General features: G+C 45.6%; 1 protein-coding gene across 6 annotated transcripts in view; it reads right to left on the bottom strand.

The window, feature by feature from the left end:
* The window catches only part of dnah6 (dynein, axonemal, heavy chain 6), a 69755-nt gene that overhangs the window by 360 nt on the left and 44837 nt on the right, over positions 1 to 24558 (bottom strand). For 5 of the 6 annotated variants that reach the window (XM_086201363.1, XM_086201366.1, XM_086201364.1 and 2 more), the window contains 38 exons: positions 21635 to 21792; positions 20873 to 21004; positions 20592 to 20763; positions 19925 to 20071; positions 19404 to 19477; positions 19144 to 19298; positions 18266 to 18497; positions 18030 to 18182; positions 17728 to 17868; positions 16662 to 16904; positions 16317 to 16484; positions 15970 to 16205; positions 15689 to 15833; positions 15412 to 15528; positions 14621 to 14741; positions 14248 to 14444; positions 13925 to 14128; positions 13198 to 13323; positions 12891 to 13055; positions 11781 to 11848; positions 11410 to 11590; positions 10971 to 11150; positions 10633 to 10866; positions 9461 to 9596; positions 8411 to 8562; positions 7733 to 7923; positions 7435 to 7595; positions 6485 to 6573; positions 5959 to 6105; positions 5695 to 5833; positions 4767 to 4883; positions 4168 to 4289; positions 3796 to 3925; positions 3584 to 3711; positions 1350 to 1535; positions 1058 to 1130; positions 750 to 901; positions 47 to 269 (listed from right to left, as the gene is read on the bottom strand). In XM_086201363.1, coding sequence (XP_086057489.1) covers positions 47 to 269; positions 750 to 901; positions 1058 to 1130; positions 1350 to 1535; positions 3584 to 3711; positions 3796 to 3925; positions 4168 to 4289; positions 4767 to 4883; positions 5695 to 5833; positions 5959 to 6105; positions 6485 to 6573; positions 7435 to 7595; positions 7733 to 7923; positions 8411 to 8562; positions 9461 to 9596; positions 10633 to 10866; positions 10971 to 11150; positions 11410 to 11590; positions 11781 to 11848; positions 12891 to 13055; positions 13198 to 13323; positions 13925 to 14128; positions 14248 to 14444; positions 14621 to 14741; positions 15412 to 15528; positions 15689 to 15833; positions 15970 to 16205; positions 16317 to 16484; positions 16662 to 16904; positions 17728 to 17868; positions 18030 to 18182; positions 18266 to 18497; positions 19144 to 19298; positions 19404 to 19477; positions 19925 to 20071; positions 20592 to 20763; positions 20873 to 21004; positions 21635 to 21792 — 5895 coding nt within the window. The remainder of the gene's footprint in view (positions 1 to 46; positions 270 to 749; positions 902 to 1057; positions 1131 to 1349; positions 1536 to 3583; positions 3712 to 3795; positions 3926 to 4167; positions 4290 to 4766; positions 4884 to 5694; positions 5834 to 5958; positions 6106 to 6484; positions 6574 to 7434; positions 7596 to 7732; positions 7924 to 8410; positions 8563 to 9460; positions 9597 to 10632; positions 10867 to 10970; positions 11151 to 11409; positions 11591 to 11780; positions 11849 to 12890; positions 13056 to 13197; positions 13324 to 13924; positions 14129 to 14247; positions 14445 to 14620; positions 14742 to 15411; positions 15529 to 15688; positions 15834 to 15969; positions 16206 to 16316; positions 16485 to 16661; positions 16905 to 17727; positions 17869 to 18029; positions 18183 to 18265; positions 18498 to 19143; positions 19299 to 19403; positions 19478 to 19924; positions 20072 to 20591; positions 20764 to 20872; positions 21005 to 21634; positions 21793 to 24558) is intronic. The other variant, XM_086201365.1, reaches the window with a different exon arrangement.

The raw sequence follows: 24558 nt of genomic DNA, 5'->3' as shown, positions 1-24558 counted from the left end.
GAGCCTTGAGTGCCTGAGAGCTCAGACCCAAATGAGCCCCTCATACCCGCAGTGGAGAGGGTCCCTGCTCGAGCAGAGGTCTTGTACAGGGGGGCCTGGTAGAGCTCCAACTCCATTTTGAAGTTCTGCTGTGGCTGGAAGTGCACCACTGGCAGCATGGTGTTCCTCACGCCTGGTAACAGGTCGTCAATCACCATGTTGGCATCGTCCCAGCAACAGCCATCCAGGAACAGGCCGTGCACCAGCACTCCGCTCTGTGGCTCCGGTAACTATCCAGGGAGGAGACGAGTGAGCGTGATGCCTCCTTGACCTCTGATGACTCAGCTCTCTTCGCCACGTCATTACACAGCAACGCTACCTCATTTGTTTTCATTTAGGTCAGTGACATCATATGTTGCCAACAAAAAACATTTTCAACAACTGACCAGTTGAAGCTGTGACTCAAAGAGAAAATGATGTGAGATGCAGAATGAGAACATGTTCTGATGGTCCCATAGTTGCCTGCACCTGAAAATAAACCTGTGATGTCATGGACACACCTTGCTAAAATAAACTCACTGACACGTGGTGGTGACAAAGGCTCCATCTGCAACTAGTTTTTTCATCTGTACCAAGTTAGGCAGAAGTGGTTATCACAGACACGACGGTAAGTACCTCGTGATCTTAACACTCTCTTATAAATTTTGGTAACTAGACTGCTGGCAACTCAACAGGCAGGCGACCACCAAAGGCATGTGGGTCTGCAGTACCTCCTCGTCCATGTCCAGTTTGGCACTGCAGGTCGCAGCGCGTTGGGCCTGGCAGACGGCCACCTGGTCTCTGTACACAGGCACCATGTTGAAGCGGAAGCTGAGCTCATCAATGGGTAGATTATAAGTCCTGGCGTGATTCTGCAGCACCCCTACAGTCCAGCAGGGAGACAACACCACCACATCTGAATTGAGCTCTTTGAAAGCGTTGAAATGGTGGCGGTCCACATATAAAATCTCCAGAACTCCTGCACCATACAAACCCCACCACTCTCTGATAAGGTTGATTTGGGGCTGCTGTGTTTTACCAGTTAGAAAGCCTTGAGGGGAGAAGAATCCAGAGATCCAGAAAGACTTCGGCTGCCCGTGTGTGATCCAAGTCTACCGAGACAGGAATGTTTTTATTGTGTTCAGTGTCTAACAAGCCACAGTAACAGTAGCCAAATTCATCCTGACATCATGATCCCTGACAACTTTGATCTCCACAGACAGACAGCATCAAAGCAATCCACAGTCTTGTCTTTCATCTCAGTGTGTGATCTCAGCCAGGAATGTCCAAGACTCTGTCCAGCATGTGTACTACATGTAACATGTACTCACCTGGACGAATGAGGTCCTGAGGCTCAGATCTCTGACCCAGGCAGCCAGGGGCTTAAGGGACAGGTAGGCAGCATTTGCCCAGAGCGTGGGAACCTGGTTCTTCAGGAGGCTGCTGTAGATCTGGTCCATCTCCTCTGACGTCACTATCTGACCTGCTATGGCCTTCAAAAGGGTACTCAGAGACACCTGCAGAGATCAAAGACTCTCAGTTCATCTTTAGCTGTCCGTCTGGTAAAACTGTAAGTTCACTATCAAAAACTTCAACATTCACTATGTATTATTGGGATCGCCTTGTTTTTCTTGGTGGAAGAAGAGAAAGGCATCATCTTAAAGCTCCCCTAGAATGAAAATCAGAGTTTTTGTGTTCTTGGTGTTTCTTCAACGTCCCCCAGTTGTGGGAAAGACACACCAAGTGTGAGGCAGTGTCATCACCTCTGTTTGAAGTAGCTCCCCTTTTTTGAATCGCCGCGGGAAAATGGACCAATGCGATTTTGGCTGAAGTGTGACGTCACAGTTCAGTCAGTGCCCGCCCACCCACACACACTGAATCCACCCCTTTCACACACGCCCCTTCGACATATTTCGGGAGGGGGCGATTAAGCGAGCGAGCCGAGTGAGTGCAGCTCTCTCGGCTCGCTTGCTAGCGCGACACAAACTGGCGCCTGCAGCAGCAGCACTGACTGAGCAGATGGATTGAAGGAACGGCCTCGATAGAATTGAGGCCTGTTTTATCTGCGCTGTCTGTCGCTAGCTGGCCTGGCCTGGCTTGAGGGGGAAGGAATCTCACCAGCCAGCCAGGCTACCAGGGGGCCAGGCCACCGGGAAAACTCACGGTTGTCCCGACGGATCCGCGAATGGGCCGTGGCTACTTGGTATCTTATCTTACCAATGTTGTTGTATGGAATGCTGTCAATTGACAGTAGCAGTCACAGTTAGCACCGGCGACAGTTAGCCGAGAAAGTGGGAGTGCTTCCTTTTCAGTGACAGTGAGGGCGGCCAATCACCGAGTAGTAGTTAAATGAGGTTGCCAGGTAAACAACGGCAACCGATCGCCGTCAACTCATGCACTTGCATAAATAATGAGGTTGCCAGATGAGGTCAGAAACGACCCAATAGGGACAAACGAGGCATTCTAAACCCAACATGGTAACATAGCGGTTTCAGAGAGCCTTTAGGAAGCTTCTGAGCCATCACAGACCCAAGCATGTTAGTGGGGTTACACGTCACACCCCAGAACAAGAATTAATAACCCCTTCAACCTCTCCATGGCACCTTTAAGATTTTCCTCTTGATCTATATTTTATTTTGGTTTGAGAAAGTCATACTTCTGGAAAGCACCTCGTCAGACTTCCTGTTTGTGCATGGAAGCAATAAGCTTTCTGTGTACTTGTGAGGGTCTAAGGACAGAGGATGTTGTTATGATGCCATGTGAAGCCCTTTGAGACAAACTGATGGTGAAAACGGCTCTACAAATAAAATTGCCTTGCCTTGTTTCTCAAATATCCATGCCTAGCAGGTGTGCAAGCTGACACAAGTTCAAATTTGACTTTCTTGTGCATATGACAGCAGATTTTATGTTCATATAAACTTAAAAGGTAAACCTTAAGGGTAGGTGGGTTTTAATCTGCCTTGTAACAAAGACTTTTTAAAGTTCAATTGACTCTGTACTCTGTAGATTCTTCCTCAGCACGTGCTCGTTGTGGGTGTGTGGAGCCTATCCCAGCAGCCTTCCCCCTGGACAGGTCACCAGTCCATGGCAGGGCCAACACATAGAGACAGACAACCATTGGCTCTCCCAGCCACGCCTACGGTCAATTTAGAGTCTGGATTAACCTGGTCCCTCTTGATGTCTTTGGACTGTGGAGGAAGCTGGAGTACCAGAGAGAACCCAGCAGGAACAGGGAGAACATGGAGACTCACCCAGAAAGACCCCGTGCTGCAGCCGGGGCTCCACCCACAACCTTCTTGCTGGGGGGCCACGGGGAGGACCACTGCACCACCGTGGCGCCTTGTGCTCATTGTGTGTTCACAAATTTTCCCTCTTGCAGGATTAAAGAATTTCTCAGACTCAACAACAGTTTGAGTGATGTTTCTCATCTCACCAGAACTTGGAGCCTCTCGGGACAAACAGTGTCTCCATCCTAATAATTTTTTCCACCACACTCATCTGCAACACTTCAGATCCTTTTACAGTTACCACTTAGAACCGGTTTAACGGCTCTGATGTGTGTTACCCTGATGACTCGGAGAAGCTTGTTGAATCGGTCAGTTTCCTGGACCAACACAGGTGTCAGGGAGTTCAAGCAGCCATTTTTATCTCGGAAAAACAAAGTCTCCACCGCCTCATCCATGTCCACAGACTCTGCACACACACAGAAGTAGAGAATGATACATATTCTCAGCAGTGGCAAAAAGTGACTGTGCGTGTGTGTGCGTACACCCATACCAGGTAGGGTGGCAAGTATCGTCTCTGCCAGCTTGTTAACTATTTCATCATTACTTTTAGCTCCAGAGGAGGCTGAAGAGTGAGGGCTCATGTCCAGTATTGTTTTGATTAGACTCAGGCTTTCTTGGTGCTGTGGAGGCAAACACACACACACACACACACACACACACACACACACACACACACACACACACACACACACACACACACACACACACACACACACACAATCTAATCGTCTTGCTCGATGAACAATGATATTAAATCAGGTCACACGATAACAACAGATGAAATAATGGAAATATAATGGCTCCAGAATATTTTGTTCTCCTTGGTCCTACTACGATTGTCTACTGCAGTGTTGCACCTCACCTGGACCCTCAGGTTGGCTCTCTCATGCATGCCGAAGACCTCAGGATCATCAAAGATCGGAAGCTTCTCAACATACTCCTTATACAGGTCCAGCTGGTCTGTCTCTGGGGCGTAATAGATGCCTAACACACAGGGAGAATCCATGAAAACACAGAAGATGACGTGCATGCACTGAGACACTTGGACCACCTATCAAGCTCAACAGGGAGCTGGAAATCAGTTCCCATGATATTTGGAGAGGATCCTAACAACCAAAACAGGACTTCCCTTTGACTCCATAGATGAGAAATATCTAACTCTTGATTTTACCTGTTTAATGACATCAGTGACAAGTCAGCTCAGAGCAAAGTGATCCACTGGTCAGGAGATGTAGAGGCTCTTAAGTATATTAACAATGCCAGATGGAAGGAATAGTTCCTTCAGGCAAAAATACGACCAACTTAGTTGGAGGTTACAATTAACTGTATCAAGATTTTCTGAAATGACAGAAGTGGACGCTCACTGTTGCACTGACTTTTGTTACACTGTAGTAATAGTAATAGTAGTAGCAGAGGTGCTGCTACTTGCTTGTCTCTGCAGAGAGAATGTTTAGGTAGTACCTGAGGGTGAGAAGGTGTAGCCAGGCTCGAGGGTTTGAGGTGAGAGGAAGCCTTTGAGGATCGTCCTGAGGCAGCGCTGGTCCCAGGCATCGGTCACTCGGCCTCCATATGTGACCTCTGAGGAGACAGAAGCACAGCATGTTGTCAGTGTGGCGTGGTACAAGTGGGTGCTGTACAAATATTCTTTCCTGTGCCCCTAGGTGGTGCTAGAGAACACACACACTTATGACGAACGATCTGCTATCGATCAGGTGGGGAGCTCACAGAGACCATGTAGCATCCAATCACTATGGCAACAATTGTGCCAGTAAAATGGTAACAGCCTTTCATGAAGTCACGCAGCAACAAGTTCCTCAGGTGGTTCTGAACAGAGCTGAGCTGGATCTGGTCGATCCACTGGGAAGAAGACGTCAAAGTATGAAAAAAGCCAGCAGACTAATGGCTTCTTCCTCGGCCCACCCACGACCTCAACCATGTTCAGTAAAAAACACAAACAAGACAAACAAACAAACAAAAAAAAACTCCACCAAGAACACAATCACCTCAGCAGAGGTCATGAGACATCAACCTCCCATTGAATATGGACTGATCATAAATTAACTATCCAAAGATGGGAAAAGTGATGAGAAAATGCACACAGAAATGTGAAAACAGACATTTGGGCTGATGGTGGATTTTGAGAAGGGGCTGGGAAGCACAGCTGAGCAAGACGCAAGCAGTAATGTGGCACATTTTCACTGCTGTTTGCTGATGTCTGCAACATGGAGAAACTGAGCTCAGCCCAACCAAAACTGTCTGAGCGTTTGTGATAAATTCTTCAACTGGACCTAATCTGAGGTCACACGCATGCATGCACGCACACACGCAGAATAAATACAGCCCAAAGACACATCAGCTGGTGATCTGTGTGCCGAGCAGGCTTCCCTACCAGTGAGGTGGATGAGAGCATCCCAGGGAATAGAGCCACCTCTGCAGGAGAGGCTGAGGCTGAGGAGCACACACTCCCTGTCACTGTCACTGAACTCATATGGGACGTTCCAGCCCAGAGCACCAAACTTCTTCCTCTCCTGACACACAGAAAAACACAACACCTGCTGTTTAACAAACGTGGAAGGAAGGACACATACTTTTACACAAGTGTAGAGCAGGTATGTAGAATATCTTTCCAGACATTCACGAGTAAGAGTGTAACCTGGATAATTGCGTGGAAAAAGCATATTCCAAAGATGATCCTCCCGCACTGGCGTCCCGGGATGTGCTCCTCAAAGAAAGTGCTGGAAACCTCTGTAAGGGCTCGTCGCATGTTGGCTCGCAGGCCTTTAGGAGGCTCAACTGTCACCTGGAAAATACGACCCACACCAAGACACATTTACAGTACCTTAGAGTGAGAAAAACCCTCCTATCTCCTCTCCTAAATAACAGATCCATCATGTAGACTGATAATATGGTCTTGCACCCCCGGACAGGGGAAGTTTTTGTTCCAGTACCAGATGACATGCAGCCCTTAAACCAGGTAAATATGCTTGTGATAGACGATCGATCGAGTTGCCTTTCTGTTTTTCCCCTGCTGCATCACATTCGATGTCATCAACACAGCGACAGTGTTTCAGTGGTTACCAGGATTTACTGGTGACAAGGCAGATTTTCTCAAACTTGAACTTGTGAGGTCATGTATCTTAGAGAACAGCACTCCTGCTTGCACAGGACTGACTGATTACCTTGACAGAGTTCTGGAGCACTGTAACAGGGAAGATTTTGTTCGGCAGGGAACTGAGAAACAACCGGAAGTCCTTGTGGATCATTACGTCTACACATGAGTTGAAAAGAAACAAACAGCTTCATTAACAATTCTTTCTCTACTGGGTGGGTGAATAAGTGGTTCAAGTGTAACAGACAAAGACAGAGCACAGACAAGTGACAGACGGATGTCAGCTTAGCAGTGAAAAAAAAGAAGCCTTGACTGGACCTGTAAGATTAAAGCTCTCAAAACCAGCTGAAAAAATGTGATGATAATAATATAGAAATAACAGTAGCTACAGAAATAAAGCATTGCTGCTTTTACTTTGAAGGCAAGATCACTCCAATCGGGTCAACACAGGTTTTTGGCACTCTCAAAGGGTCGACCTGCGTCGACCGACTCACCAAGCGACCCGGGTGTTTAGCGGCTCGGCTCGCCTGCAGTGTGGAAAAGGCAACCTGCGTCGTCTCAGGTTTCACGCGACCTTCCTGTCACATCCTGATTTTGTGTCTGTGCCGCCTGTCAGGCTTCACCTGTAGCTTCTTTGGCTCCCTTCCAGACGAGCTAAAAACTCCATCGTCCTTCGCTGCTTTAGCGTTCGGACATTTTCCAGTCTGGGCCGAGTTTGTCTGCTTTGCAAAAGAGGCAACATTGCAATGCACGCAACGACAACGCTAACGTTCGACTCGGCGACGTCCATGTTGTCGTTTGTTTACCTCTCAGTGTTCCAGCGCACGTTTACGTGAAATGATGACGTTGTCAGCGCTATGACGTACGAGACAGAGAAACACACAGGCACGCAGCCTCACAGGGGGGGTTCAGACCCGGGTCTCAGGAAGCTTGAATGCGCCCTGATGCTGAGCAAACGCGGGTCCAAAAACCCGTGTTGACACGCGTTTTTCAGTGTGAAAAGGGTATAAGCTGGTGTACCGGGCTCAGTGAAGGTCTCGATGAGCTCCTCCATGGCCGGCATCCAAGAGTCAGCCAAATGACAGTTCTGCAAGAAGACCCAATTGCCGCTCTGCATGGCCCCTCGGATCATCTGCTCTGCTATCGACCCTTGTCCTTGACCCAGAGAGACAGACTCAACCCTGACAGATGCAAACACACAATTTTTTTGTATGATTATAAAGATGTCCTCAATTTCACTGGAAGTTTTGATGCAGCATTAAATACTCTACGACTGGAAATGGATAACTGGCCAGTTTTTCTCTTTTACAGTGTTTACCTCTCGAGACAGCCTCTCTCCTTTGCGAAGTGCTGCAAGGCCCCCATAGGGTCAGATCCCATGCTGAGAATGAAGACCAGGGGTGTGGAGGGGGACAGGTGGTGGTAGAGTCTGGCCAGGTCAACTGGAGGGCTCTCTACAAACTGCTTTCCCAGGCTGGCAATCACAAACTCTGTAGCCGCAACCACCACCTGGACAGGAACGAAGGAATCAGAGACATACAGTAGTATGGAGAGAAAGAAAAACAGAGAGAGAGAGAAAGAAGAAGAAGAAGAAGAACAAGAAAATATGACAGATTCAAGACACTTATATCTGCAGTTGTGGGATCTTGTATCGCAGCACAGGACAGAAAAGGGTATGAAGGAGCGTGGCGCAGTTTGTTATGGAGACATTTGAAAGGGACCTCCAAATCTCCCAATGATCACAATCGCCTGAGGAGTACTACTCCCTGGGAAACATTTCTATATGGTTTCACTGGCAGGGATTTACCATATTTGGTGTTTCACCTAAAAAATAGGACTAAAAATTAGAATCTACACTTGATTTTCTGTCTCCTTTGAGTTCCCAAACTGTATGTCTGTAGGGTTCGATGTGGGTGTTCCCTCTGACCCTGTACACCTCACAACAAGAACAATCATCTTTATTAATTGCATATTTCCAGATATCATTCCAGCTTACCTCCTCCTCCCTGAAATTTCTGATAAGGACCAGTTTCTGGAACGCCCCCAGCCTCTCATTCCAGGGGGCCCTGACGCTACTCTGCTTCCTCCTTTTGGGCTCTGACATGTAGCCTTCCCACTGCTCTGGATTGATCGATGCCTGAAATCCCCCTAAAGGAGAGATCCATCCTTCATTACGGCACAAATCGACACCAGGGAGGTTGTAAAGCCTTTGTGGTGCACTGAGAGATTTATAGACCATGAAGAATGATTAGAACAACTATGGATGTGAATTTCTGTGTGGATTATTCTGTTGCACAAATTTGTAAAAAAAATAGAAATAAAAAACAAATCCTTCAATGAGAGACTATGGAAGCTGGCACACCACAACAGCACTTTTGTCTGTCAAGAAGAGGGAAAACTACAGGTTTTAAGCTTTGTTTGATGTAGAGATCTGATGTGAGTCAGAGAAATGCAGCCAGAATGATGTGGAATGCACTGGGCAAAGAGTCAGAATACTAATTCTACAACATGTGTCTGTGGAGCTGGAGAACAAGCAGTTTCCTGAATCTGCAGGTTTACGACTGTAAGTCTAGGAAATTACTTTTTCGCAAATGCACCACCTCACAAATTGGATGACCCTCTAGCAGCTTTAGGAACTTCCTGTTAGGTTTAAGGCATGACGACCAGGAGCAGAGAGTGTACGGGTAAGAAATCAAGGTTAAGGTAGCACCATCTGGGGGTCCTAGACTTCCAACCCGAAACCTACAGGTGCCTGACACTGCTGGTTCCCTGGCTCTGCAGGCTACTCCACTAATATGATGCCAGCACAAAGATTCATCGGAATGTAACGGCAAGTGAGGCGACTGTGAGCGTTATCAGGATCAGTCCATGGAGACCTGATTTTGCTACTTGGCAATATCAGGACATGTGGCGCATAACCTGCGACTGCTTCCTGTACAGGTGAGATATTGAATCCATTTTCAGTGTGGATGAATGACAGTGAGACAGGATGCTGTCGTACTGAGGGACGAGGTCAACGGAACTAATAACACAAGCGCTGATTTACCAAGCTCAACATGGATGTGAGTGCTGGTGATCTCCTTGGAGAGGCCCTTGAAACACGGGACAGTGTCCTCCAGCTCACAACATGTCTTCCAGTGTTCATCACTCAGCCATGGAACATCTGGCCGCTCTGGATATTCCTAGAAGGTGAAGGCAGGAGAAGCAGACTGATTTTCTGCACAACTTCATCAGCGTCCAAGGGTTATGGGGAATGAAAGAAGACCTCAACAGGTCAAACAGCTCCAGCAAAGCTTGTAAGATATCACACAACTTAAACAGACTGATGCATTTCAGCTTGTGGCCTTCAAGCTCATCAACATCTCAGCATCATCATCTACACAGATGGTACAGTACATCGGTAGGAGGGTAAAACACAGAGATCCAACCAATATCTAACTTCCACATACATGTCTGCCAGTAGACACGACCTTCTTACCTTCTGTAGATTTTATAATGACCCTTATTGTTTTTATTCCTATCTTTTTTTATAGCATTTTTACATGATCCATTTCCTGCTGCTGCTTCCCAGTTCTGAACTATGTGTGGTACAACCCCTCTAAAATCACACCGGCTCTTCACTGGTCAAAGTCACATGACGTTTTAAAGTACCTACACAGGTGATCTACTGGCTGATATATACGAGGATGTTTGTGATTGGTTGGATCTATATAGTTCTTTATCCTTTTAACGACGCATCAGTCTCCATTAATGATGTCTGGAATGTGGTTTTGATGACCCAGATAGAGGCCACAAGCTGAAACGTGCCGGTCTAATAAAGTTGTTTGATGTACTACATGAGTTTCAGGGGATTTTTGACCTCGAGGAGATGAGGGCAGTAACAAATAATTCAAATCATGTCCAAATAAATCCAATAAAAGGAAATCTCAAAATATCTCCTACAGATAAAAGACGTGTCGCCATCATGTGAGGTGACAGTGACCAGTGGCCGTTTATACTATATTTAAGGAAAATCCCTCAAAGTTTTCCTAAGATGTTTCATGAACAAGGACGGCAAAGATGTGCGCAGGTATGTATGGTCGACCCAAAAACATGGTGCCTCTAGCCCACAGCTGATCCTGGTGACATGAGGTTCTTAATGAGGACCTTTTGCTTTTCTATTATATTCAAACGCTCCACTCTTCACATTCTTCTTCCTGAACAGCATCCCCAGCCCACCTTTTCCAAGGGTGCAGTGGCTCTGAGGAAGTGCTGCCACTCAGGGTCTGAGATCTCACCACGCTGCTTCATGATCTCTACACACAACATGAAGCTGTATTTGAGCTTGTGCTGCTCAAAGAGACCACGGGATACACTGATGTAGATCTTGAGAAGGATCTGATCCAGCAGGACCTGGAGGCGCTCTTCCAACACGTCACTCTGCTGGGATGTCTCAATGGTGGATTTTAAGAGCTGAGTTTGACAAAGAAACAAACAGGTAACATGCAACAACAAGGAAACGATGCAGCCTGGGAGCATGAAAGTCCTTCATGTTAAGTGCAGCTGACTTTCTGCACCTGTTTCAAACACTTGAGGGAGAACTGGTACATGGGATCGATCTCAGACAGACTGGCAATCACAAAGTACAGGACCGATGCCCGGGTGGCTACAGGCCGGTAGTGCTCCCTTTCATTGTTGATCATCAGCTCAGTGGCCTCCGCCTCCTTCAGACGATGTTTGATGGCCTCTAATGTTCCCTGTGTAAGACAGAAACAGAGGTTAAACAAGACAGCAAGCCAACATCAGAGACGTGACAGAAGATGGAAGAAAAGAGAGAAAACAGAATCACTCGATGACCTTTTCCCATATTAAACACTTTCCCAGTACGGTCACCTAAAAGAGACACAACACTTAAACCAAAAGAATAAATGAAAAGGAAGATTCCACAAATAGTTAGAAATCATGTATGTAGATGCAAAATTTATCATGCAAATATTTCTGTTTGACCAGATTCACCTTTGACTCCTGGAGAGTCTGAACAAGCTGCTGGTTGTCCAGTATATTTCCCTCTGCAGTGAAGAGGAGCTTGAGGAGGCCGTCTTCGATCGCTTTGAGTTGGTTACACTCAGCACTGATACGCACAATCAGCTCATTCCTCTGCTCCTCGAGATGCGGCCTCTCCAGACGCACCACGTCACTGGAGAGGATGTTCACAAGGTTCAAGAGAGGAAAAACAGACACCTCCAACTGCAAAAGACTATAGTCAAGGCAGACAATTCTACGGACCGCAAAAATAAAATAGAGAAACTATCTGATGGTGTATTTGTAAATGAAACCACGTGTCAGCGTGGATGTTACATGTTTGGGTTTTAACCTGGTCGTCGTACCTCAGCAGCTGGTCCTCCAATGCAGACTTGGTCAAAGTGAAGTTGATGATTCTCACTTTGTTAAACACCTGAAAGGTAACAGGAACACACACATGCGCACGCACGCACATACACACACACACACGCACGCACACACACACACACACACGCATAGTTGCACCTAGCAGGGTAGCAACTGCCAGGGTTATCTGTGGAAACTAGCACGCTCACCCTCACAACATCACACAACCAGTCCTTGCCACTCACGAGTGAAACAGTAACATCGTTTTTGACATTCACTCTCTGTGGTGGCCTTATCGGATTCTTGTTTTTTAACTAAACCAAATCTATTTCACATGTTTTGTTGGAATTTGTGTTCTATGACATGAGATTGTGCCTCTGGCCATTGAATAGACCAAATTCACACAGTAGCCATATTCCTTTGATGTCATGCTCAGCTGGGAAGCTAAAACGCTACAGCTGTGTTCCAGGCTACAACTCCCACAAATATAGGGAATCTGAAAGATCATAATTTCATTGTTTCCTGCTTAAAAACACAGAGGGACATTTTGCCCTATTTCAATGCGAGAGGTGTTGGTGCGGGCATTAGCTGGCATTCGCCAACGAAGGATGGCAACTTAGCATTCAACCACTTCTTTGCTAATGCTGCTGGTTGTTTGGTGACAGGATAAAACATGAGAGGAGTAAGCTCACATTATGTGAGACACACAGCATTACAGCCTAAATACACTAAAGCCTGTTACAAACATTATAGGGGGTAGTGCTTGAGTGCATGAAGAGGCTATGAAGACACGTCTGCCTCCAGCAAGTTTACCTCAGCTATTCCCGGAGACTGGAGGCATTTCTCTTTGTCTGAACTTGACTTTTAGTAAAAGTGACCAACTAATACCTAAAGTGGTGCAATAAAAGCAGCCGATTTGATGTCATTACATTACACCTGCAAGCACTGCCCATATGGCTCACCACACACTTAGAAAAGCTCCTGTGGGTGCTGCTGTGTGAGCTCAAGCCTCAAAATACCTGACAACCATAGTCAAGAGCTGTTTGGGAACAGCCAGCAGACGTGTGTGTGTGTGTGTGTGTGTGCGCGCGCGCACGTGCTATCCTTACCTCTGGTCCGTAGCGTGGGTTGGCCAGTTTCGTGGTCATATAGAGTCTGAAATTTTTGTCATAATCAATTTTAGAGTTTCCGAGTCGGATCAACGTCCTTCCCTTGGCCGTGAATGTCTGCTTCAGCCAGATGGGATCCAGAACAGGATCCAAGGTCTCTTTCAACTTTACAGCAAATAAATCAAACAAAAAGAAAAGTGATAAAGACTATCCGCAAAGATCAATAAGATCTCATAAGGCTGATATTAACGTTTGCACCTGCCCCTGAAATCATAAGAGTGCCAGACAGTACACAGTGTGGTCCTACCTCCTCTAGCAGTACAGGTACCCCCATACTGATAGCATGTTTTAGGGTGCGGAGAAAATGTGAGTCTGTCAGCTTGATGACCTTCAGACCATGCTTAGCCTCCTTGGAGCGGATCCACTGGCCAGCCTGAGAAGGAGAGAAGGTACCTTCACTGACACTTGGAAGTATTTCTGTAGGCCCTTGATGCTCATCCCATGAATACAGAGACAACCAGATATGGAAGCTTTAAGCTCTGTGCAGGTAGATGTACAGTCCATGAGTGCAATTCTGGAATGAGGAACAAACAATGAACAAAATCTGCTTACCTGCCAGTGCAAAGCAGATTCAGGACTTTAAAGGATTTTCCACTTCAAGCAAGACTTGGATCAAACAGTTAGAACTGTAATCATGATCCCAATAAGCCACTGCCTGTATTTACCTGAAGACATCAAGTTTTATGTCGTGTCTTGCGTTATTTGCGTGGTTGTTGTGTCTGATAAAGGATCCGTGATCAACTGCCTGCTGTGTACTGTTATTACTTGTGTGATTGTGGGACTCTCAAATTGCAACATGTCATTTCATGATTCCTTTGGCTGCCATCTTTAGGGTACTCCCCTTCATGAACTTGTCCCCCGTTTTCAGTTTTAAAAGTGAAATTCTATGATGATGACATTTTAAAGATATCAATGCCCACAAAAACACAAAAGAACAAAAAAACTAAATAAAAGTTGCTCATCTGCAAGGTCACCTGATCCTGAGGGTCGATCAACAGAGGCCATTGGTGGCCCTCAGTCACCAGGATCCTGTTCTCTATCGAGACCGTGTCACAAGGCAGACCCTCTGTCTTCCACTGCTGGATAACATGAGGGTCAACCAGGATGTTGATGAGGCTGAAGCTGGAACTTGTGGGAATGTCCAGCTCCAGGCACCGACTTGTCCACTGCTCAGTTAGCTGTGGAAAGGGAGATTTTTTTAATCTCTTTCCTATTGTCATTTTTCTCAAATTACTAATATTCTGTCTCTGTTGTCCACATTGTGTGACATGATTGAACATCCTCACAACGCACCTACCAGCTGTCTATAGTGAGCCGTGAACGCGCCGTAGTAGGCCACACAGGCCGCTGCTATGAGGACATTCCCCATGACATTGATGATTTCTTGCTCAAAAACAGCAACACTTTCCTGCCATTGTGCTTGCATGCAGCCCAGAGCAGAAGTCAACTTTCCCACCCTGGCCAGCTGCGCCCCTGTCAGAGCCACGGTGTTAACTTGGAGAGAAAAGGAACATTCGTGAGTTACTGCTGGCAGGGTTCCCTTCAGTCCCAACGCGTGATAAAAATCTCTTTAGACATTGTGACACATATCATCAGCATGAAGTGATCAATGTGCAATATTAAGTTTGATGCACATTAAATGAAGTAACTAATAAGCGGCAGAGAATCACCCAAATCCTTCTGCTTGATGTTGCTGGTTAGCTGCTCCTGTGGGACTTCTATCTCATTCTCCACCTCCTCAAACTTTTGCTGCTTTTCCTTCAGTGCAGCCATCGTCACATCCAGCTCCTCCTGCGTAGTTTGGGATGGAAATAGTAAGGAAACGAGGGAAATGCCATCAAAAATGTCATTTTAGTGAGAAATGTTGTCAAGTACAGCTGAAATAGGTTAGCATTGCTGAACTCGTCGTTGGGATTTCTAAAAGGGCTTTAAGTTAAATTGGTAAGGTTTGCAGTTCACAAAAATGAGATATTTTAACATTTTGAACTATGGCATCAAATTCATCAGTAAGAACCAAACAAGTGTCTGTGTGTCTCAGGTGGCTATCAAGAGTCTAAAGTAGGCGACAGAGGCTAGATGTCCCCATGCAGAGAGCAGAAGTGTGACGCTACCTATGGTGTTATAAGTAGCATTGCCAGACATTAGCTTTGTACGACTAATGATTGCATGTACCCTTCAAAAATCACAACAGTTGCGTTCATTAGTGAAAATTACATGTGTTGGTGGTTTAATGTTTAGTCTCTTAAACTTTTCTTTACCACAAAGCTGATTTTCTGCAATAATTCAAAATCCAAACTTAAATCCAACAGGTTTTTGGTGAAGGGAAACCATGGAGATGCAAACTTCTGGATTGACAAACAAAAGTACCTCAGTCCTTTTGACAAAGTGTACTGCAACCTGAGATTATATACTGTGTAACCCTGTGTGGTTACGGTGCATCAAATATTAATACTGTACTAACTTGTGCTCTGGCGACTTTTTGTCTTTTGGGATGAACTTCTTTGAAGACTTGGCAGTAGAAATCCAGAGCTCTGACCCACAGACACATTGACTTGCAGGCTTTAGAAACTTTTTCCACCTTACAGCACAACAGAGTAGATGACTATATTACACATTTTATCCCAAGTGACAGCTGGTCGAACACATATCAGATCTATAGGATTGATTTCAATGGCATACATGAAGCATTTGAACTTGAAGTGTGTCATGATTGTGTTTGGCATGAAATCCAAACAGACCTTCTCAGGTATGAAATTCTGGTCATCGATATATTTTTTCAACTCCAGCAGGATCTGAGGCTTGATATTGTCCCTGTCATAGTCCATCAGACGCTGAAGGAAACCAGCATCTCCTAATAACTCTTTGGCACTGGGCCAGTCTGGTCTGTAAGGAGAAAGAATGTCAGCCAGAACGGATAGGTACAAAGGTGTACTGGGAATTACTTTTTATTTTAAATGAAGTATGGCTTTAAAGTCTTTTTTAAAAGTGTACTCTTTTTTTAGAATGAGAGAACACGGACTTGCAGCCAAGCAGAACGCAGACAGCCTCGATGACAGTCAAGACCAGGTCTGGTGGTTGGCTGAGCTCTTGGATCTCAGCAATGTCAGCCTTGTCCAAGGAACTCAGAGCTTGGTGAGCAGCCTCCAGAGCTCGCTGAGCCTCATCCAAGTCCTGCTGGACATCTTCAGTTGCGGCCTGGGTGTCCTCAGCCTTGACCTTGGCCAAAGCCTCATCTTCTTCCAAGACCTTGCGCTGCTGTGTGACATAGACACATTTATACTTGCATACACATGCATTCAGACAATGTGATATCATGTGTTTTCAGTACCTCACGTGGAAAGAAAGAATCAACTGTGCTTGACTTACCTCATCAGCACCGACTTGGTCGACAGCCAGTTTCTGCATGTGCCCCTCAGCATCGATAGACTTGTCTTTCAGAACTGGCTCCGGAGCAGACGGGTCCTCCTCCATTGTGCCCATCAGCTCATTAGCCTCCAGCAGCTTGGTGAGACCATTCTTCACACGGTCCCTGGTCTACACACAAGTAATATTATATCATAACCTATTCCTGAAGCAAGGAATCCGTGTATGCAATTCAGTCTGTGTGAATGCGAAACCCACCAAACTAGCAGCGCCCTTGTTGGTCGGCAAACCAAAAGTCTGCTGCACGACTCTGACAGCTGCAACCCTTAGTTCGTTAGTTTTACTTACCAGCACTAACTGCTGTCTCGTCTCCTCAAGCATAGACAGGTAGAGGTTGATGAATTCTAGGTAGGAGGTGGGTGTGGAGTAGTAACGGCGTCCCAGCTCTGAGTAGAATCGCTCAGCCATGACACCGACACTGACATGTACCTCCACACACATAGCTGAGACACTCTGTTTCAGCTCCTCACCGCCAAAGTCTACATTCAGGAAGAGGGCCTGAGAGACAGAGAGCAGGGCCTCCTGAGGCCACTGAGTAGAGAAAGGGTGAGAGAAGAAGAGGACGAGTTCTTAGCAGGAGCAAAGTCTATGAAGCACCACAAATTCTTTATTTTTTTAGTATTTTATGTCAGTGATATAGAAATTAATGAATACATTTATTGGTAGGAAAGAAATTTCAAACTCCTGCAGAAGAATTATGAATAAACAAATTAAATCATGGCAGAGGTGTGGACTTGGACATTTTTTGATTCAATGAAGTGAACATGTGTAGATGATTTTGAGCCTTAGTTAATAAGATGTTCATGGAACAACAAAGGTAGCAGATGCAACCATATATCGTTTTCATGCCTTCATGCAGGTGACAGCCTTCAACCAAGGGAGTTATCTGCTTGGTTTCCATCTGTTTCTTGTCAATGCAATAACTCAGCAATGTCTGGTCACATTTGTTCAAATTTGGCACAAACATACACTCAGACTCAAACAATTTTGTTGGTGAAAATTCAGTGCAAAGATCACTGTCACATGTTCAAGTGTCCCATTCTCCTTCCCGTAATTTGTCCCTGAGGGAGTTTCTTCACATTTGCCACAAACATCTACTGGAGGACTGAATTTTTTTTTATGAACGGTCAAGTCACTGTGGCAGGCACACATTAAGGAATAACTTGTGATATTTTTAGTTATTTAATAACTAAATAATTAGGCTTGAGAGACTTTTGCTAAACATATTGTAAACTTTTTTAGTCGTCCCTCATATGGGAGAGCCACAAATTCCAGGACACTGGACAGGACATTACAAAACCTAATATTTACATGAATAGATGTGGTCAGATGCATTTTAGCGAGCTCAACATACCTGCACAAACCAATCGATGGTGCAGCACTTGACCAGCGATGGGAACATACGACAGCGGGACCTGAAAGTCTCGCCTACAGAACTCATACACAGAACAATGTGTAGCCTCTCCCGTACACGTGTGAGGAAATACTGGTATACCTGTAGACCCCTCCCCCACAACCCCACACACACACACGCACATGCGCGCACACACACACACACACACACACACACACACACACACAAAAAGGCTGAATGATATCTGGAGGTTTGTGGTCTCAGCAGACATACTTTATCCCACAATGTAGTCCCTGGTGTACCTCATCCTTGTTTTCCTCACAAACTCCAGCCTCTTTGGCTGTTGGTCGAGAGGCAACCAAAACTTGCTCAAGCTCGTCTTTCTCAAAGAGATCGGGCACCTCACCAGACTTTAGCATGTTGTCAATATCTTCCAGAAACTCTTCCTCCACCATCTAAAACAAGCAAGTCAACAGTCTCAACACACTTGGATGTGCTGAGTGTGCATGTATCCAAATGCAGCAGTCGTCCTCCATACCTGGGCATCTGTTAAGAGGAACACTGTATCTTTTCCCATCACACCAGCCAACTTGTGGAGCCGCCTCAGGTCCTCACGGAAGCTGTCACAGTTGTAGCCTTGGCTCAGCTCCACCTCAAAGCATTGGTGCCCACACATGTGGGCTGCTAACCTAGAAAGCGACTGTTTACCTGTACCTCCAACTCCCACCAGCAAGGCGTGGCCTCGCTCCTGGCGAAGGATGCGGGCAATTCTAGAGGAAGACAGAGACAATATAATTTACAATTACAACTAGATATATTTGGATTAAAACAGGAAAGTGTAAAAATGGTGGAAATTTCTTTGACAAAGCAGAGAATAAGGCTAATGAGGGGCCCCATGGACCCCTCTTTAAATAACTGATGGGCTGACTTCTGGGTGCCTGTACAGGATTGTTATTATGTTATTTGATCCTCTAAACAGGGAACTGGGAAGCCAGGCTAATCTAAGAGTACCCAAACTCAAACTGTGTATTCTGAGTCATTTATTAGTTTTAGACTCTTGGAAAGCAGCAAAGGAAAATTCCCTAATCTTCCTCTAATGCTGCACTCTGGACCATTAGAATGCTGGATAATGTCAATCTGCTGCATCCCACACTGCAACAAATACAAAGTATTTTTTTCCTGTTCATCACTTAAGACTTGACAAGCCACTGAAAAAAGAAGAATAGATGGTAAAAACCAGGAGGGATGTGGGGCCATATTTGAAGGTCAAGCAACTTACAGTATCATTTGATAACACATTAGCTACCTTGGGTCAACAGCTAAAGTTAGCCTTCAACCACTTGTGATCGGACCACTAATGACATGTTCAGAGGACTGAACATCATCCGGCCATGTTACAGGTTTGCATGTACACACCTAGAGACGTGCTCAATGGCGTCCTGGAAGAAAACAAGTTTGGTCTCTTTGGAGCAAGTCTTGTTGTAATCAGATAGATAGTCCTGGAGAACAGACCGGATCTCATCCATGTCTGTAAGATCCTTATACACACGCTGTTCCTTCGATACACCCATCTGACATAGGATAATAAATAAAAACGGTGAGATATTCCAGTTTAAAAATAATCTTCAAAAAATCTTAACTAATGAAGGATTTTCTATTTGAAGGTGGAATCCTACCTCAATGAAGTCACCAAAAATGATGGGCTTAGATACAAAGTCTGAGGGCTCCTGGCTAATACCAAAATGTCTGCCTGGCAGAGACAGAGACGGAATATCAATGTTTTCCATAAAATGTGAGGGAAAATAAGGGAACGCTACTCGTGTAAGACTTAAGCCCCTTTCACACTGCACCGTGATTATAAACAACTTGTGATCTTCACATCTTTTTTTAATCGATCACGGCAGCGCACTGGCAAGATCGTGAAGTCCGCAAGCTCGACGACGTCCATGCTGTCGTTGGTTTACCTCGCAGTGCTACGGCGCACTTTTGTGTGTAATGGTGACGTCAGCATGATGACGTACGAGAGAGAAAAACACAGGCACGCAGCCTCACAGCGAGAGCTCAGACCTGCGTCTGCTGGAAGCCTGAATGAACCCTGATGCTGAGCAAACAGAACCTGCTTTGACCCGCGTGTTTCAGTGTGAAAGGGGGATAAGGGATCCAACATGTGCAGGATTAAAACAGTTCATGTTCTTACTGGCTATCTCACAGATGGTGGAGTTGAAATAAGTCTTATCCTGCTTGTTAATGAGTCGATCGTGGAACACTCGCTGACACTCATGGCAAAGGAGACGCAAGATGTGGGTCTCCTCTCTTACCTCACTTGACCCACACTGCAGTATACCTGGACATCAAGAGAGAAAAACACAAGGAAAAAATACAGACAAATTGCTGACCCTGAACCTGCTCATTCAAATACATAGGAAAAAAATATTTTTAAATCATTTTAACGATTATTTCAGTGTTTTCGCCATTTATACATTTCCATCAAAGCTTTTTATTGTCCTTGCTTTTTACTGACGGAAGAGGACTAAAACACGACAGTCCACAATGATCTGAGTGTTACAATCAGGTTCCAGCCTGATGGAAGAAACATAGATTAAATGCTGGTACATGAACGACAGAATAGAGTACAAGACACTGCACCATCAATTCCACAATGTGTGTAGCCCAGTAATGCAGCATTTAAAAGGAACAAACATTCCAACATCTAAATTTGCTCAACCCTTTCATTAATGTCTAGTCCTACTTCTTACATACTTTATCTCATATTTATCTATCCAGTTAATATTTATGAACCTCAGTGAAATGTCTCCTTCTCTCCAGACACTGTGCCATAGTTGTGACGTCTGCCCATGTCTCACCTTGGACACATTTGAAGAGGTCGCTGAGATTGAAGACGTAGTGGGACTTGGCCGGGGTGGGCAGCAGATCCTCACACAAACAGCTGTAAATCTCCACAGTCGCATTCACAAGTTTCGCGGTGCAGTCCATCACTGCTTGGGAAAACTTACTGAGGAAGCCAGTCAAGATGCCCTGTGGAGAGGTTTAGAGAGAAAAACGCTGCAGCAAACTTCCAAGGAAGAATCAAATCACATTTGTTTTTAAATGGGTAGTGATGTTTGCGTGGTGAACACAAACTGACTTGGACGATCTGCTTGAGACTGTGTTCTGAGGGTGTGGGAAGACACAATATACTGAAGTGGCGAAGGAATCGGGGAGTCACAGGGTTGCGTTCTCCTCCTGGGAGCGCACATGCAGCAGCAACAGTCATCCCCTAGAGAAAAGAATGAGGGAGAGAAGAGAAGGATGAGGGACTAACAAAATGAGAAAAAAAGATGAACATGACCCATAAGAAACATCAAATTTCTCCTAGCAAGGAGAATAAAATCGTACAACAAACAAAAAATAGATTCAGCACATGAGCTACAGCAGAAATGGGTTAGCTTAGCATGGCTGGAAACAAAAGGAACTGGATTCTGTTCTAAGGAGTCCTCTGAACACTGCAAACCTGCCAAGAGGAAAATGAAGGCCTGGTAATTGAAGTGCATCAAACATTCCGTCAACTTGGCTGGGTTGACAGAGACCCTTGAATTTCCAAAATGTGTGAATTTTCCTTTACCAACCATTTAAAACTTCCTTTGAAGTGTTTACGTGGACTTTATGATCCGGTTTTCTAACTATGCTGTTTTGTTTCTTGCGTTCATGTAAACACCATATCCTGGTTTCAGAAACCTGGACAAGCCTTTATCCTAGTTTGGACAATCCTGACCTGTCTGCAGATTTTCAGTTATGAGAAGCACACGCTATAGGACAGCCACCAGCTGAGCAGCCACCCCATCTATGTCCCATCAGTCTCGCTCAGTGAGTGATGATCTAACTCAGCTTATTCAAGGTGAATATGTACCTGTATCTCCTTCCAGAAGAACTGCCCCCTGTCATAAAATCCAGAAAAATCCTGGAGCTGACGCAGGAGTTCTATAGCAGGCTGAGAGCCGTATCTGTCCAGCTTGGGCATATGAAGATCATCCACGAACACCACCAACTTCCTGTTAGCAGGAACACCTTCACAGAGGGGAGGAGTAAGATGGTGAAAATGGGAGAACTGTAAGATGATAAGAAGGACTGATGAATAAATATAAACAATAAATTGGAATAAACGTTTAAACGTTTAAAATATTTATTGGAATAAACAATAACTTCATTTGTCAGGCAATAAATTGTCCCAGAGATGATTGCAATAGACAACATTACTGTCTTAGCAGTGGCTTTAGAACTCAGACCAGGGCTAATAGTTAGACTCTGAGACTTGGACTCAAATTATATTTAAGACATCAGACTTAAGTTTTTTTGAACTGCACAATCTTTACATAGCACATTAACATGAAGGAACAATCTGAGCTGAAAGCCGTTCCTCCACTCATGGGTATCCACAAGCAGCAGTAGCACATCTGCACTATTTGTCATGACCTTTGGAAAGAAAAACTCCCCACAAAAACAAATAAAAGAGATTCTATACAAACCCGTATTGTGATGTCACAGCAAAGGATGTAGGATCAACTGTATCAAACATAACCAGGCACTGGGAACTCAAATCTCAACGGGTTAGGTATTTGGTAACATGAAAGTTAATGTTGAGATTTTTTAATTACCATTAGCTCAGCCGCATCAGCTGCACATTAGCTTAGCACTGGCTTGGTGAGATGATCTGATGAGTTTCCAGCCTTTTCTGAATCTTTCAATGGTGTCTTGTCAGTCCCTTATTTCATCAGTCGCAGCCCTGTTCCTTACAGCCCTCCTGTTCTCTGCCTGTCCTTTTTTGTTTCATTAGCTGAGTGGATATTTAAGTTTGCTAGTGTTTCAATTTATGATGTCACCATACCTTGTTTTGTCCGTAGATTTTGATTATCAAAGGCTTTGAGTTCTACACATCCTGCCCCCTTGCTGTTCTCTACATGTGGGTCACACTTCAGCACCTCTATGTGACATATTATTGAATGATAAGTTGTATAGTAATTATGTCTACAGGGCTTGTGAAGGGTAACTAGATGGTAGGGTAACTGGATGGCAGGGTAACTGGATGGCAAGATAACTGGATGGCAGGGTAACTGGGGTAACTGGATGGTAGGGTAACTGGATGGAAGGGTAACTGGATGGCAGGGTAACTGATAGCAGGGTAACTGGATGGTAGGGTAACTGGATGGAAGGGGAACTGGATGGTAGGGTAACTGGATGGTAGGGTAACTGGATGATAGGGTAACTGAGGGCAGGGTAACTGGATGGAAGGGTAACTGGATGGTAGGGTAACTGGATGGAAGGGTAACTGGATGGTAGGGTAACTGGATGGAAGGGTAACTGGATGGCAGGGTAACTGGATGATAGGGTAACTGAGGGCAGGGTAACTGGATGATAGGGTAACTGGATGGTAGGGTAACTGGATGGCAAGATAACTGGATGGCAGGGTAACTGGGGTAACTGGATGGAAGGGTAACTGGATGGCAGGGTAACTGATAGCAGGGTAACTGGATGGTAGGGTAACTGGATGGAAGGGGAACTGGATGGTAGGGTAACTGGATGGTAGGGTAACTGGATGATAGGGTAACTGAGGGCAGGGTAACTGGATGGAAGGGTAACTGGATGGTAGGGTAACTGGATGGAAGGGTAACTGGATGGCAGGGTAACTGGATGGCAGGGGTACTGGATGATAGGGTAACTGAGGGCAGGGTAACTGGATGATAGGGTAACTGGATGGTAGGGTAACTGGATGGCAGGGTAACTGGATGGTAGGGTAACTGGGGTAACTGGATGGTAGGGTAACTGGATGGAAGGGTAACTGGATGGCAGGGTAACTGGATGATAGGGTAACTGAGGGCAGGGTAACTGGATGATAGGGTAACTGGATGGTAGGGTAACTGGATGGCAAGATAACTGGATGGCAAGGTAACTGGGGTAACTGGATGGTAGGGTAACTGGATGGAAGGGTAACTGGATGGCAGGGTAACTGATAGCAGGGTAACTGGATGGTAGGGTAACTGGATGGAAGGGGAACTGGATGGTAGGGTAACTGGATGGTAGGGTAACTGGATGATAGGGTAACTGAGGGCAGGGTAACTGGATGGAAGGGTAACTGGATGGAAGGGTAACTGGATGGCAGGGTAACTGGATGATAGGGTAACTGAGGGCAGGGTAACTGGATGATAGGGTAACTGGATGGTAGGGTAACTGGATGGCAGGGTAACTGGATGGTAGGGTAACTGGGGTAACTGGATGGTAGGGTAACTGGGGTAACTGGATGGTAGGGTAACTGGATGGAAGGGTAACTGGATGGTAGGGTAACTGGATGATAGGGTAAATGAGGGCAGGGTAACTGGATGATAGGGTAAATGAGGGCAGGGTAACTGGATGATAGGGTAAATGAGGGCAGGGTAACTGGATGGCAGGGTAACTGGATGGTAGGGTAACTGGATGGCAGGGTAACTGGATGGCAGGATAACTGGATGGTAGGGTAACTGAGGGCAGGGTAACTGGATGGTAGGGTAACGGATGGCAGGGTAACTGGATGGTAGGGTAACTGGGGTAACTGGATGGTAGGGTAACTGGGGTAACTGGATGGTAGGGTTACTGGGGTAACTGGATGGCAGGGTAACTGGATGGCAGGGTAACTGGATGGCAGGGTAACTGAGGGCAGGGTAACTGGATGGCAGGGTAACTGGATGGTAGGGTAACTGGATGGCAGGGTAACTGGATGATAGGGTAACTGAGAGCAGGGTAACTGGATGGCAGGGTAACTAGATAGTAGGGTAACTGGATGGCAGGGTAACTGGATGGCAG

The sequence above is a fragment of the Aulostomus chinensis genome, chromosome 4 (genome assembly GCF_037954235.1).
Source record: "Aulostomus chinensis isolate RoL2024-O1b breed Wild chromosome 4, RoL_Achi_v1.0, whole genome shotgun sequence".
NCBI lineage: Eukaryota > Metazoa > Chordata > Actinopteri > Syngnathiformes > Aulostomidae > Aulostomus > Aulostomus chinensis.
This window is presented reverse-complemented; position numbering and strand designations above follow the sequence as displayed.